Source organism: Akanthomyces muscarius, chromosome 1 (assembly GCF_028009165.1).
Source record: "Akanthomyces muscarius strain Ve6 chromosome 1, whole genome shotgun sequence".
Taxonomy (NCBI): domain Eukaryota; kingdom Fungi; phylum Ascomycota; class Sordariomycetes; order Hypocreales; family Cordycipitaceae; genus Akanthomyces; species Akanthomyces muscarius.
This window is the reverse complement of record NC_079241.1, coordinates 3,276,685-3,290,563: the sequence shown is the minus strand read 5'-3', so window position 1 is coordinate 3,290,563 and position 13,879 is coordinate 3,276,685. Positions and strand designations below refer to the sequence as shown.

Below are 13,879 nucleotides of genomic sequence, written 5' to 3'. Positions count from 1 at the left end.
AGATCTCTTCAGTTAGACTGCCAGGTGTCAATTCTGCTCGCTGCCTAGTTTTCGCCCAAGTGGGGGGGGGCAAAGTTCCAAAGCAGTCTTCAGACGAGGAAGAACGGATCTTTTTGTTATTTATCCTGCATTGTTTTCTTTTTCCTGACGGTAAATTCCGCAAGCAGAGAGTGGAAAGAGCCATGGCACCGACGCAATTGCCAGAGTCGGGTAACCCCCTGTATGTTTGATACGACCTCCCAAAAAAGTAAAGGGACTTCATGCTGATCGGTGGCTAGGGTGTTTTTTGACATTACTCTCGGAGGTGAGCTCACATGTGCCTTGATCCGTATTCAGAGTTTGATGGGGTGTTGACAATGTGTGTGTGTGTGTGTGTGTTTGTAGGAGAACCCCTGGGAAGAGTCACGTTTGAGCTGTTCAAGGACGTCGTCCCCAAGACGGCGGAAAACTTTCGCCAGTTCTGCACGGGCGAGAGCAAGGACTCGGTCGGTCGTCCCCAGGGCTACAAGGGCTCCAAGTTTCACCGCATTGTACGTTGCTCTTCCTGACGGCCTACCAGGCAGGACTGGACCCCAAGCTGACTCAATCGTGGTCGTGTGTGATGGTAGATTTCCAACTTCATGTGCCAGGGCGGCGACTTTCTCAACGGCGACGGCAGCGGGTCGACGTGCATCTGGGGGTACAAGTCGTTTGAGGACGAAAACTTTACCCTCAAGCACGACCAGCCCGGTCTGCTCTCCATGGCTGTATGCTTTTTCTTTCTTTCTTTTTCCCCTGTCCAGCCCTGCCATTGACAAGATCTTCTGCCGTCTTGTGAAGTCGTTTTTGCTAACCACAGCTCGCAACAGAACGCCGGCCCCAACACCAACGGCAGCCAGTTCTTCATCACCACCGCGCAGACACCCTTTCTCGACGGCAAGCACGTCGTCTTTGGCAAGGTCGCAGACGGCATGGACGTGGTGCGCAAGATGGAGGCCACCAAGACGGGCTACAAGGGCAAGGACGTGCCGAACATGGATGTCGTCATTGCGCAGTGCGGCGAGATGTAAACAAAGGGTCGGTCAATGAAGCACCCAAAGACGAACGGATTATACATGTCAACGTGGTTCCAACGACAGACTACGCGAAACAAGTCAGCTTGCATAAAAAGGGGGAGAAAAGGTTAAGAGGAAAACATCCAATTTGATTCTACCGCTGTCATAAACAGCACAGTTTCTAAAACTATATAGATGCGGGGGAATCGATAAGAGAAAAGGCAAAAAGGTCAGGAAATATATGGCCTGGAGAAACAAAAGACATATGTACGTGTCTGAATATACACACACTCAATACAACACAAAGGAAAGATTTCATAGCCAACTGGTCTGGCTCAACGCGCATCAAACCAAAACGCGCATGAAAAAACGAAACGAATGTCGGTCGCTTGCTTCCTCCTGGTTTCTTCTCGTCAAACTGCCATCCCTTGTATGCAGTCCTGTCGTTTGTCAGGGCTCTTTCTGCTCGGGCTTTCACTGCCCAAACTGCCAGTTGTGTCGCCAGGCCCGACCGCGCCGCGCGTACGTGGGCGGAGCAGTCGCGCTGCCTGTGCTGCCGCTCGCCGGCGCGCTGACGGTTCCGTCGTAAAGCGTCACCGTCACGGCCGACGTGACGGTCTTCCAGACGTTGTGCGTTATCCACGTTGTCGGCGCCGAAGAGGCGGATCCGCGGGCCGCCATGCCGGTGTAATACACGGGCGGCTGCGAGGGCTGGGGCATGCTGTTGTTGTCGGAGGCCGATGGTGGAGGCTGCGAGGGCTGGGGCATGCTGTTGCTGTTGGAGACCGATGGTGGAGGTTGCGACGGCTGGGACATGCTGTTGCTGTTGGAGGCAGGCGGAGGAGGTTGCGACGGCTGGGACATGCTGTTGCTGTTGGAGGCCGATGGTGGAGGTTGCGAGGGCTGGGACATGCTGTTGCTTTCCGCCGGTGGCATCGCAGGCTGCGACGGCGCAACGCCGTCGGCGGTCGACTTGGGAGAGTAGACGGTCTGGATGATGGTGCTGGGCGGCACAGTCACTGTGACGGTCACCGTGGCGTCGCCGGGGGGGGTTGTCGGGGTTGAGTCCGGGGGAGCTGACGGGTCGGAAGATGGAGGAACAGAAGGGCGAGCCCCCGCGCCAGAAGACGGAGGGGCAGAAGCAGGCGCCGTGGACGTGGCGCTGGGGGCATTGCTGCCACCACTGCCGCCGGCGGGCTGGTTGGCGTCAATGTCGACCTGGAAGTTGCCAGTCATCTGCGCCTTGATGGCCTTTGTGTAGATGTTCTGCTGCGAGTTCCACACGGCCGCGACGTCGACGGCGCCGCCAACAACAGCCTTGGCGACGGCACCGCCGGGCAGCTTGGCGGCGTCGACAATCTTGATGTCGACGGTACTGGCGTAGCTCTCGTTCTTCGCAATGGCGGCCATGTCAAAGCCGTTGGGGTCCTTTTCGCCGCGCATAAACGTGCCGGCCCAGGGGTACTTGCCGTCCTTTGTGGCGTCCATGTTGATCTTGCCGGCGTTGAGGTCGGGCCAGTCCCAGTACCAGTAGATGGTGTAGGTGGAGCCGGGCTTGAGGTCGGCGGGCAGCTGAATGTCGGACTGGCAGCGCAGCTCGCGGTCGTGGACGGCGCCTTCGGCGGCGAGCTCCTTGGCGCGCTGGGTGCTGATCTCGCCGGGGTTGGGCTGGTAGCACTGGCCGTCGTCGTAGTTGCGGGTGGCGAGCAGGCGGCCGCGCTTGTCGCCGCCGGTGCCGTCGCGGTTCCAGACAAGGTGCACGTCAAAGAGGCGCTCCTGGGGCTTGGGCTGGTCGGTGCCGTAGAGGAAGATGGTGCCGCGGTTGTGCGGCTTCTTGGGCTGGTTCTGCGGCAGCGTGGTGTGGCCGTTTTCGAGGTGGATGAGGGAGATGTGGTCGCCGGGGGCGGCCTGCAGCATGGCAAACTTGGGGTCCGCCACAAAGTCGTACTTGTTGAGCTTCTCCTCGCCGCTGTAGGCGCTCTGGCCGGAGAGCGGCAGCAGCCACTGCGGGATGGCGTCCTTCCAGAGAGGGTCTGTTGAAGTGCGGGCGACCCAGCCACGCGGGTAGCCAGCGTCACCGACGAGTGTGCCGTTGGGAGCGATGCGGTACACTTCTTCGACCCAGGAATGGGCGGTTGTGAGGGTGGTGAGGGCGGCGGCTGCGAGCAGAGCCGAGGGTTTTGTTGATGGAAATCTCATTTTGGTATCGTGTGTTGATATATAAAAAGAAGAAGAAATATTCGATTAGATTTGCGTTCGGTTCTCGCCGGGAGAAGTGTTGAAGCGGTAAAAAAAGTAGTGGTAAAATATAAGTGATGAGATTTGCCAGAAGTGGGAGAGCTCGGGGTAGATCAGCCAGGTATATAGGTAGAGTTCAGTCGAGGGGAATCGAAGAGCGACTTCTAGTGACGTCAAGACGTGAAAGAAGAGAAAATTCTTTTGTTGCTATTGTCGTTTTTATTATTTTCTTGTCGCTGAAAGAGAGCTGACGGTTGACAGCTGGCGGGTGTAGCCTGGCAGCTGGCCAGCTCGGCAGTGCTTTGTTTGACGGTTTGGCTAGCTTTGGCGAGGTTGCTGTCTTTTTTGTGGTTGTGCAACGGCGTGCAGTGAATGGCATGTACTCGTCGAGTAGTGAATGTGAGAATGAAAAGGCAAAGGAAAAAAAGGCGAATCAAACGTGAATCACACAGTTCCAGCCTGTGGTTGCACGACTCTTGGAGCAGGTAGCAATGTAGAGCGAGGAGCAAAGGAGGATGAAGAGAGCGCCACAACAGAGACAAATAGGTCGAGGGAATGCGTCAGGGTATCATGACGGTATTTCTTTCTTGTTTGCTGAAATGCTTGTGTCGAGTCGAAGAGTGAAGGAATGATCCTCAAACCAAGAAGCTGGGAGGAACAAGGTGAGAGAGAAGTGAGTCTTGGTTGGAAGTGATGAATCAGGAAGACAAGTCTAGCTTCTTTTGAACAAAGAAGCGGATGCTGTGTGAGATTTAAACAAGTCGAGTCCAACGGTTGGCTGCTGCAGCGAGTAGGAAGCTTAGTCGAAGAGGCAGTGGTAAGAGGAGAGACGAGGACGGGTGAGTTGCACAAGGCGGTTGATAAAGATGGTGAGATGGTGGGGGAATAATGACACGGAGAAACGCGCGCGCGGCACCACTTGTTTCTTGTTTGATACCCCCAAAGAGAGAGAAAGCAGATTTCCGCACACGAGGGACAAGGGGGAAACCATCCGCTGAGCACATATTTCGATGGGTGGAATCAATCTCTTGGCTACCGTGCTGCCTGCCTGCCTGCCTGCCTGCCTGCCTGCCTGCCTGCCTGCCTGTCTGCCAGCCATTCAAGCGGCCCAAACCTGCGCAGGCTAAACCGGCCCGCGGCATGTCGTGAGCAGCGCAGGGCCTATCAGACGAAATGCTCCAGCCAGCGCGGGCCGGCATGAAGGACGGTCTGAGACGGGCCTACGGGACCGGGGCTGCTGCTGAAGAAACAGGGGGCGGATGAAATGTTTCTCTCTTTCGTTTCTTGCCCATTCTGGAAAGTTTTGGCCCAATCTTTCTACATGGAAACTGATGGTGAATGGACGAAACAAAAGGCGGCTGGTACCCGTTGCCATTGCCTGGTCGCCGCCCATTGTCTTGGCCATGCACCCGAGTTTCATGGTGGGGCGGCCTCGCCTCAAGGAGGACTGCCAGCCAATCAACCGTCGACGGGGCTGCAAACGCTGAAGCAAACGGCGCAGCAAACGCGCCGACCAGATTGTTCCCTGTACCAGTCCAGAGGCCTTGTCGTTGCTCGTCATAGAAGGGTCTAAGGAAAGAAATAAATAAATAAAAATAAAAAATATAATCATTTCCGTCGGCCCGGAATTAGGTACAATTATTGCACCATTTTCCTGCCCTTTTTTTTTCGCAGCTCGTTTGCACAACAACCACCACGCATACACATCTACCTAGGTACACTTTGAGTTTGCCGCCCTGTAGCAAGGGGCCTGCACACCGGAGACGAGATCAAAAAGGTTTCCATTCCGTCAGGTACCAGATCCAACAAAGTCTCATCCCTTGCTGCTGTACCACTATATCACAATGGTCCAGTCGCACATGCAAATCATCCCTCTTTTTTTATCCAATTTTATTCATTCATGCTCGTTCCGCGCCGTTGTGCTGCAACACGAAATGTCATGCATCCCAAGGCGGGGCGCCTACTTGCAGCAGCACATCTAGATTTCTACCACACACATCTCCGTGATCCCCCTGCCCCCTGTAACAGTAATTAATACTAAAAGGCCTCACCACTTGCGTGTAAGCGCTGAGCCATGCCACTCCAACTACTGGCTCACAGCTCTGCTTCAAATTTGTTTCTCTTTTCTTTCAAAATTCCACTGTTTTGAACAATTTGCTTGGTATACCGCGCGACAAATGCGTTGCACGATGCTGTGTTTGCCCACCCCATGCACCTTATCGTCAGTGGCCGTCATGGTCGACGCAAACCTCTAGCTATGCGCCCGTTTCATCACATGTCGTCTTCACCGCTCAGCTGACTTTGTCGTAACGAATTCCCTGTACAAATCACACATTCTCCCTTTTCCCACAAAGTGCCCATGTCCCTGCTTCCTCCCCACAACCCACAACCACCCTTCCAATACTCGCCCTGTGTCAGTCAGTCCAGCACCATCACTTGCGTCTGCCCTCCTCTACTTCAACTCATATTCCCACGCCTCCTCCCACAACCGCCACAGTTTTGGCATCGCCACTGGTCATGTCTGCAGATTGATTATTATTTTTTTTCCGCCGTCGGGTTTCTGAGTTTGAACCACCTGAGCAGTGTAAATTCCAGTCGCCAACGCCATCTTCTTCCCTGTGTCCTGATTCGCTGCATTTCAGCCAATCACAGGCCTCGGCGCTTCCCAACACGGTCTCATCTCGAGACACCATCACCAACACTACAGGAAGCCAGTCTTCCATCATGTTACACTCGGTCTGTCTGGCACAAATGGAGGCGTTTCCCCGTGCATTATGAATCATCACGGTAACAAGTAGAGGTCGTAAGTTTGCAGCGCCATAAGCATCACTTCTCCTTGCCGTCCAAATAACCCACACCCACAGCACAGCGGTGCGCTTGGATTGTCTTTATGAAATGAAATGAGCATTTTTTTTGGCGTACGAGCACGAAGCGACCGTAATGTGAGGCAGCAAAGATACAAAAGAAAACAATACAACTAAATATCTTTATGAAAGAACGGCGTGTGTTACGACCATGAGAAAGACCAAGAACACGGCCAAGACCTAGAAACAAGCTTCCGTGTGGCCACTGTAGCGAGGACGCTTGACGTGCCACGAGCACTTTCCGAGAAGTACTTATATTTGCACCTACAGGGGGGGTTGGCTAAGTTCTACACAACACCTCATTGAGCAATCTCGCTCCTCCTCGCCCATTTCCCTGCCTTTCCGTCCCAGTCCTTGTATGCCTTGTCAACTTCATCCCGGATCCCCCAGGATGCCGTCAGACGAGGGCTCTAGTGTGTGCCGGATGCTCCGCCATGGCCAATGTCCCTCGAAATCAGCTCCTCTATCTGCTCACGCCAAGGATTCGTAGTCCTAGCAGGCAAAGGACCCTTTCCCTCCAGGTCCTTCAACACTGCCACGGCCCAATCCTGGCCCCTCAGCATCAGTGAGACGTTGTGCGCAGAGAACTCTAGCTTCATGACATCCTCTTCATCAATATACCCCACATGGCGGTATCCACCGAAATCGGGAGTCGTAGACTGCTTAAACTGAGTCTCGAGCTTGTATGGAAGTCAGGAGAGAATTCATTGTTTGTGCAGCATCTCGGCCTTTCTTCATCTCTTTACATTGACATGCACTGACACACATCAAAGGCGTTTTGAAGTTGTGATTCTGGGTTGTGCTGGAGGGGTCGAGGTTCGAAGCGAGAGTGCCTTGGAGTAGTTGTGCCTCTTGAGGGATTGTGGAAATGGATTGTCGCAGACGCTTGCGCGGAATCGATTAGATGTCCACCCCGTCATGCAGCATCTACCCAGATTCGACATTTTTGAATCCGAGTAGAGATAAAATTAGCTATAATCCTGTTAGCCGCGTGAAAACCTGTCGTGTTCGACTAAGCACTGACCGTGCTCTTCCCGCTGCCGGTTCTACCAACAATGGCGATGCGCTCCCCAGGCATAATCCTTAGAGGAATGTTCTTCGGGATATCTTGTCCATCAGTAGTATATCGTGCCGTGACATTCCGCAATTATATAGCCCTAGTCGTCGGCCAAGTCGCTGGCGATTCCTCGCTACTCTTGGTGACGTCGTCTTTTTCTGGCGCCAGCTGTGTGTACTCTCCTACGCGCTGGAACTGTATCCTATTTAGCATTGTTAAAAGTAAAGGATTAAACAAAATACGTAAGCTTCCTGCTCCTTTTAAACATGCCGTTTGCATGTTACGACTCAGATTGTTGAAGCTAAAGATCAACGATAGGACATTGTCGCTGAGCTGGGTCGCCTGAGACAAACAGAAGCCCGTCAAGCCGGCCGACATTCTACCACTCTAGGACAGGGCAAGGTACGCGACCAGGACATTGATCGCTATTGCTATAATGCTAATTCTAAAACTCAGCTATTGGTTGGCATTTGACTGAGCATGTTGTGCCCGGGACGGTGCACAGAACAAACAGTTCAGCTTAGCATGAAAGATTGCAGGCGTAGACGGTGTCGCACGAATCACCATGGAGACGGAAAGTCCTTTGGAGAAGTCTGAAAGATGGGAGATTTGCTGGCGGAAACAAGTTCAGTGAGACGATGGCAGGCACCCTCGTACCATCAGCATGGCAAGGGCTGGCAGCATGAAGATGGGGAGTTCAGATGAAACAGCCCCTATCATGAGTATACATCGAATCGCAAGGCTGATTACCGGAACGATGGAGTTGTAGATGCTCTGATCTAGGGCCGGCATATCTCCGGACAGCTTATTCAGCGTCTCCAAGGCGGCCTGCTCAGTGAACCACGACAGCGACGCCGCCATGACGGCGTTGATCACGTCTATATGGAGCTTTCTAGCAGCCACCTAAATGTCTCTACTGAAAGCCATCATTCAGACTCCATCAACAGCCTCGGTAAGGAAACTCAAACCAATGTACGCCACCAAGTAGCATGAGGCGCTGCTTCCTCTGGCGTCGGCGTGTTCAACCCAGCGCGACATCCAGTAGTTGGTGTAAATGCTGGCGCCTATCTGGAAAAAGCAGGTTCCCACAGCCAGAGCTGCAATAAACGGCCCATCAAAGTACATAAAGTGCATGAACACTATATAGCCAAGTTGGCTAGAAAGTCTGGCTCCTGTGGGAGATTATGGCTTGCCTGGTAGAAGGCCCGTGGTACCTGCTACCGATCTTTCTCGGCCAACCACCAATTCTGTCTGTTTTGCGGTATCGGCATGCTTTTATGTAGACAGGTGAGTACAAGGAGAGTGCGCTGAGGTTTGTGGATCAATGCCCTTTCAGACCCATGTCGCTGCTGCCATGATGCTTGGTAGATCAGAAGAACGGCTGAACAGACAACCATGGCAGTTTGGGAGCAGTCCGCATCGATCAAAGGCGCCAAAAACACTGAGCCAGTGTGCACTACGACAAACATTAGCATAGGACTCCGAGAAAGCTGAAGTAGTCGTCAGCTGGGTAGACCTACCCTGGCATAAATTCACCAGTTTCAGACACGATTCGGCGATTCTTTTCCATTTCTTATCCGCGTTTTGCAGTTTCAAGCGTTGCAGCTTTGCTGTTGAGGTGTTGGGTTTTCCAACGATATTTGGGAATATGAGCAAAAGCCTTTGGGCCAGATTCAAGATGACGGAATGGAATGCATTATAAATAAAACCCAAGAAAAAGAAAAGGACCGTATTCCAACTCATGACTTGTTTGCCACTTTTATTGATTTTTCTTGCTTCTTCAAAAGTTCACATCGCATGAGCGTCGTGCCCAGACTCGTACGAGTTGTACGACTTCTAGCTTATCAATACTAACGTGCTTAAAGGGCAGGTGTCGTACTGTGCAACAGCATTCGCAAAACACCCCCTTTGGTACCCCGTTTATAGCTACGATGAGAGAACCACTACACTAAACTCATGATTGCAACTCAGCGCGCAGCCATAGTTTGCAGGGGCGTTGTCGGCAAGACTCTCTCTAGAGGCCATAATGCAAGAGCCTGCACCGAGCAATGTAATTGCCAGGAGTGTGATTTTGCCCCAAAGAGTTTATTACAAAGTTGCATTGGGGGTCTCGGCGGAGTGCCACTTACACCCATGTGCAACATGGGTGTACTGCGAAAATAAACCCCGCAAAAGCAAAATCCGATTAATCAACTAATCACAACGCAGTAAATCCATTCCCCATGGAAATTTATCTTTCTTCTGCGATACGCTTTCCGTGGTAGGAAACTCAGGCGAGAGCCCAGCGGGGAATGATCGTCCGTCGACCGGCGCACTTTCTTCATTCCAAAGCCTCATCACACCCCCCAGCCACCTAGATTTTACATCTTCCCAAGAAAATCATGATAAATCATCATGTGGCAACTCCATTTCCCGATATTCTTCGAAGGGCGTACCGTCGCCGAAAAAAAAAAAAAAAAAAGAACCATCACGTACCATCGTGACTGCCCAAGTCCCGTCCTCACACATCGAGAACGCCATCTCATGCAGCTGAGAGACAGCCTTTCCGCCCAATCATCTTGCGAGAAAGTCATTTCTTCCACCTCTACATCACATCTCATCTGCATTAAATCTTCATCCCTTTTCTTCAGTAGCACGTGCTAGCTCTGCTCTCTCTCATGTCTCAGGACATCGTCCTCCACATCATGAGGTCCTCTTGCCTTCTCAAAGGTTCGTCAGTTTCGTTCGCGTGGGGGGAGGCAACACATCATCCCGCCAGAACGGTTGCTGTCTTGGGCGGGGATTTTGCCCTTGCATGGAGCTTTCAAAAGGGCCCCTCACACATGACTTGCATGACTTACATCGTTTCAGTGTGTGTGTGTGTGTGGTGAACGAGCTTTAGCCTCATCTGCAACGACTACCGGATCATACATTCATCCCTCCACTTGCTCACATGAGCTCACCGAGTCCCTGATCGTACCCAGCACCGGCAGAAGCAGGATGCTGTCCCCGAAAATCCCGAGTGAGGCGTTTACGTCTTCTCACACAGAAAAGCCTTCTCATGCACCCCACCACCTCCAACTTACATCCCGCACCATGTTACCCAACGTTACCTTGCCAGCTCCAGAAGAATGTGATTCACCTCTTTTCCTCCCATCCCATCTTCCCTCACTCTCGTCCCGCGCGAGAGAGAGCGAAGAATATGTCTCACTTGGGACTTTTAAGTGCTTGCATGAACCTAACCAAGCCCCGGTCTCACCCAAGCTTTTGCACGGCACAAGCCCTGACTGGACCAAGACATGTTCGCTCACCTTTTTTCTCTGTCGCATTTTTCCTCCCATCGATTCGCACTTGGCAGCCACTCAACACTCTTGCAAAACACGCATTTTCATTCGCCAGATTTCCAAGACCTTCTTTCTCATCCCCCGTGCTTATTCGCCACCAATGTTAGTCTCTTCACATGGGGCATGTCTTGCCTCACTAGCCAGCCAAGCCATCTTCAGCAAACCAGTCACAAAGCGATAGAGCGGAGAAAGTTGTTTTGATCATCATGTATTATTTTAGTCATATAATAAAAAGGATAAGAGGTAAATAGGGGATATTGTAAATGCGAAAAAAAGTAAAGAAGAAATGAACATCTGGTACTCCAATCGCGCCACAGGAACGGAATGAAACCTCGTTTCCCTCGCTCCAAAAAAATCCAACTCCCAAAAGTCATCACAAAAATGTGTAAAGAAAAGAAAAATCATCCAAATCCGCGCATACATCCTTTTCGCCATGATAATTCACAATGTTTCATAAAAAGTCTTGTCAGAAGCCCAAGGCTGCGGCCTGGTCCACCCCTCCATGTCTTAGCAGACACACTACTTCTTCTTCATTAGCCTTTGGGTGCTGCTCACCAGCCCGCCGAGACGGGCACATGGCTATCAAGCCCGCCGTCGGTCCTGCGCCTCTTCATCTGGCGGGGGCTGCCACCCTGGGATCCCGCGCTGCTGGGCACGCTCCACTGCGGCGCCGCCCACATCCCCGAGTGATCGGCGTGCTCCATCTTGGCACCCGGGTGGTGAGGCTGTTGCTGGTGATGTTGTGGCTGCTGCTGGTGGTGCTGGTGCGCAGGTGGCGGTGCGGGAGGCCAGTCCTGCGGCGCGCCAGTCGACGAGGTCGGCGTGGGACCGCCGCCCGCCGCTGCCCACGGATCCAGCGTGGACATGTCCCATCCCTGCAGGTTGGTGGTGTCGCAGGGAGAGTTGTCGTAGACGCCAGGCGTGGCCAGCTGCTCGAGACCGGCCGAGACGGCAGTGGTGTAGTTGGTGACGATGGCAGGCAGCGGGGGCTTGTTGTCCGCAAACGAGACCTGGTTATCATCAAAGTACGACTGGCCCGAGGCAAGGCTCCCCGATCCGTGGCGCGAGTCAGGCTGCTGCTGCTGATGGCTCATGCTGCCGTTGGAGGGCAGGAAGTTGACACCGTTGGCTCCCATGTTGGAGTCAAAGCTGCCGTTCGAGTACGGAGGGGGGATTGTCGCCGAAGGTGGGGGCGTGGCCAAGCCGTTGGAGAATGAGTCAAACAGACCCATGCTGTTGGCAGGCGTCTGCAGGGTGGGCACATGGGGCATGCCGCTGCTCTGGTCCCAGGACGTATGGAACGTCTGGTTCATGGCCGCCGTCAGGTGCTGGTTGACGGTGGGCGTGGGCGACATGATGGCATCGCGGGGCACGCCGGCCGGAGGGTATACCAGCGCCTTTTGCTGGTGGTAGCGCGACATGGGGTCGTTGATGGTCAGCCAGCGCCACGAGGTGCCGGCGGGCTTGAAGACGGGCTCGTACTTGTACCACTGATTCGTGGTGTTGAAGCGCCAGAAGATGATGCCCTGGCGCTGCCACTGGGCAGAGTCGGGCGCGCGGGACCAGAGTTCCTGGTACATGGCCACCTTGCAAATGAGATCGCTGCCAGTAGGCTCACGGCGGGCCCAGGACGCGGCATCGCCGTCGTCCTCAGAACGCTTGCGCTTGCTACCGGCACGCTCGACATCAGACTTCTTGCCGCCAGCGCCCATCTTCATGCGCTTCTCCTTGGCGCGCTGGTGCTCCGCATCGGGGTACTGCACCGCCATGCTCAGGATGCTGGCCCACTCCACAGCAGGGAAGGGGACGTGGATGTCCTGGCGAGAGCGCGTGTGGCAGTCGCAGTCAGGCTTGGAGTCGCTGCAGCCGCGGCGGTGGATGCCGCTCTCATTGGTGTAGACGGCGGTCTGGCCGGACTCGTCGCTGTGGAGCTCAGCAGGGCGCGTCAGGCGAGTGACGCACTTCCACTGGTGGTTCTGCAGAGCCTGCTGGGTGATGGCGACTTCGACGAAGCCAGTCAGCTCAGAGCCAGAGGGGAACTTGGCGTGCTCGTGCAGCTCGAGCGTAGCGCACATCTCAAGGAGAAGGCAATCCTCGTCGCGGCCGGGAAGCTCCAGAGTTTCGTACATGGCCGGCGCATCCTTTTGCCAGCGGCGCGTGACAGACTTGACCGAGGCCGAGGTGGCGTGGTCCAGAGAGCGGGTGTACTCGTGCAGGAGAACATCCTTGCCGAGTACGTTGGGGCTGTCATCGCAGTTGTTGTACTTGTTCAGGTGGGGGAAGGAGGCCTGGTCGAGGGCATTATCATTGATGTCATAGGCAATCTCATCGCGAATCTTAATGTCCGAAGAGGAGACAAAGATTTCGCAGGTCTTTGGTCGGACGGTGATGTAAGACTGGAGGGCAAGGAGCTGAGAGAAGTAGGGGTAGTTGGGCTTAACATCAGGCACACGGCCCTCAGCAAGCGCAGTGAGGATGGGGTTGGACTTGAATGATTCTTGCTCTTCTTCGTCGTAGTAGTCTTCCGAGTTGGTCGAGCCAGGCTCCTTCTTCTCTTCCGAGGGGAAGAGGAAGTGGAAGCAGCGCAGGTCCTCAAAGAACTTCTTGACAACCTGCATATGGCTAGAGACTTGCTTGCGCCCCATCTGCTCAATGCTATCGTTGCTGTTGTCGATGCGGAAGATTTCCTTGCTGCCGAGAATGGCAATGCAGAGAGTAAAGATGTACTCGCTAATCAGCATGTTGCGGCCATGAAGCTTTCCGCCCATGGAAAACTTGCGGCGGCCCATGTGAGGCATGAGCAGGACAGCTGAAGCTCATGTTAGTCTTGCATCCCTTCCAGTGCATGTATGTTTCTCTAATACTTACAGTCGACAAAGGCATCTTCAAGCTCAGGACGGCGCCAGACACCGCCCTTGTCCTTTTGTGTATCCTTGTGCGCCTGTCTGTTGCGGTACTGGCGAAAGGCAGGCCAGAAGTAGAGAGGGTTGATGTCGGCTCTGGGCTTGCGCTGGTAACGCTGCTGCTGCTGGGGCTGGGGCTGACGAGGAGTGGGCACGCGGTAGAGGCAGTCAAAGGACTGTGAGGGGACCATGGGCGGCTGGATGTTCTGGGGCGGCTGCTGCATGGAAGGGGACATGGATACGGGGCTCTGGTAGCAAGAGATCATGCCGTTGAAGTTGTGCGCCTGGGCATTGCCAGTAGACTCGCGCAGGGGAGCACGGGGAGGGCCAGGCTGCGGCTGCTGCATGCTGCTGCGGCGGGCATCGACATAGTCTTGCTGGTAGCGCTGCGATGACAGCATCGGTCTGGGAGGGTATAGTGAAGACATTGTCCAACAAATGCTTGCTGGAATTGCAATAT

The 13,879-nt window shown here is 54.0% G+C and overlaps 3 protein-coding genes across 3 annotated transcripts; 1 reads left to right on the top strand and 2 right to left on the bottom strand.

Moving 5' to 3' along the window:
- Window positions 1-182: 182 nt before the first annotated feature.
- LMH87_006089 (uncharacterized protein) lies at window positions 183-1,049 on the top strand (the record flags this gene model as incomplete). Its single annotated transcript, XM_056203920.1, has 5 exons — window positions 183-220; window positions 279-304; window positions 385-530; window positions 609-746; window positions 849-1,049. The coding sequence occupies 5 exons, from the start codon at window positions 183-185 to the stop codon at window positions 1,047-1,049; spliced, it is 549 nt and encodes a 182-aa protein (XP_056059328.1).
- A 459-nt stretch (window positions 1,050-1,508) lies between these two features.
- LMH87_006088 (uncharacterized protein) lies at window positions 1,509-3,233 on the bottom strand (the record flags this gene model as incomplete). Its single annotated transcript, XM_056203919.1, has 1 exon — window positions 1,509-3,233. The coding sequence occupies one exon, from the start codon at window positions 3,231-3,233 to the stop codon at window positions 1,509-1,511; it is 1,725 nt and encodes a 574-aa protein (XP_056059327.1).
- A 7,834-nt stretch (window positions 3,234-11,067) lies between these two features.
- LMH87_006087 (uncharacterized protein) lies at window positions 11,068-13,847 on the bottom strand (the record flags this gene model as incomplete). The annotated part of the gene is made up of 2 exons (XM_056203918.1): window positions 11,068-13,325; window positions 13,385-13,847. 2 exons carry the CDS (start codon window positions 13,845-13,847, stop codon window positions 11,068-11,070), a joined length of 2,721 nt encoding a protein of 906 aa, XP_056059326.1.
- Window positions 13,848-13,879: the final 32 nt, after the last annotated feature.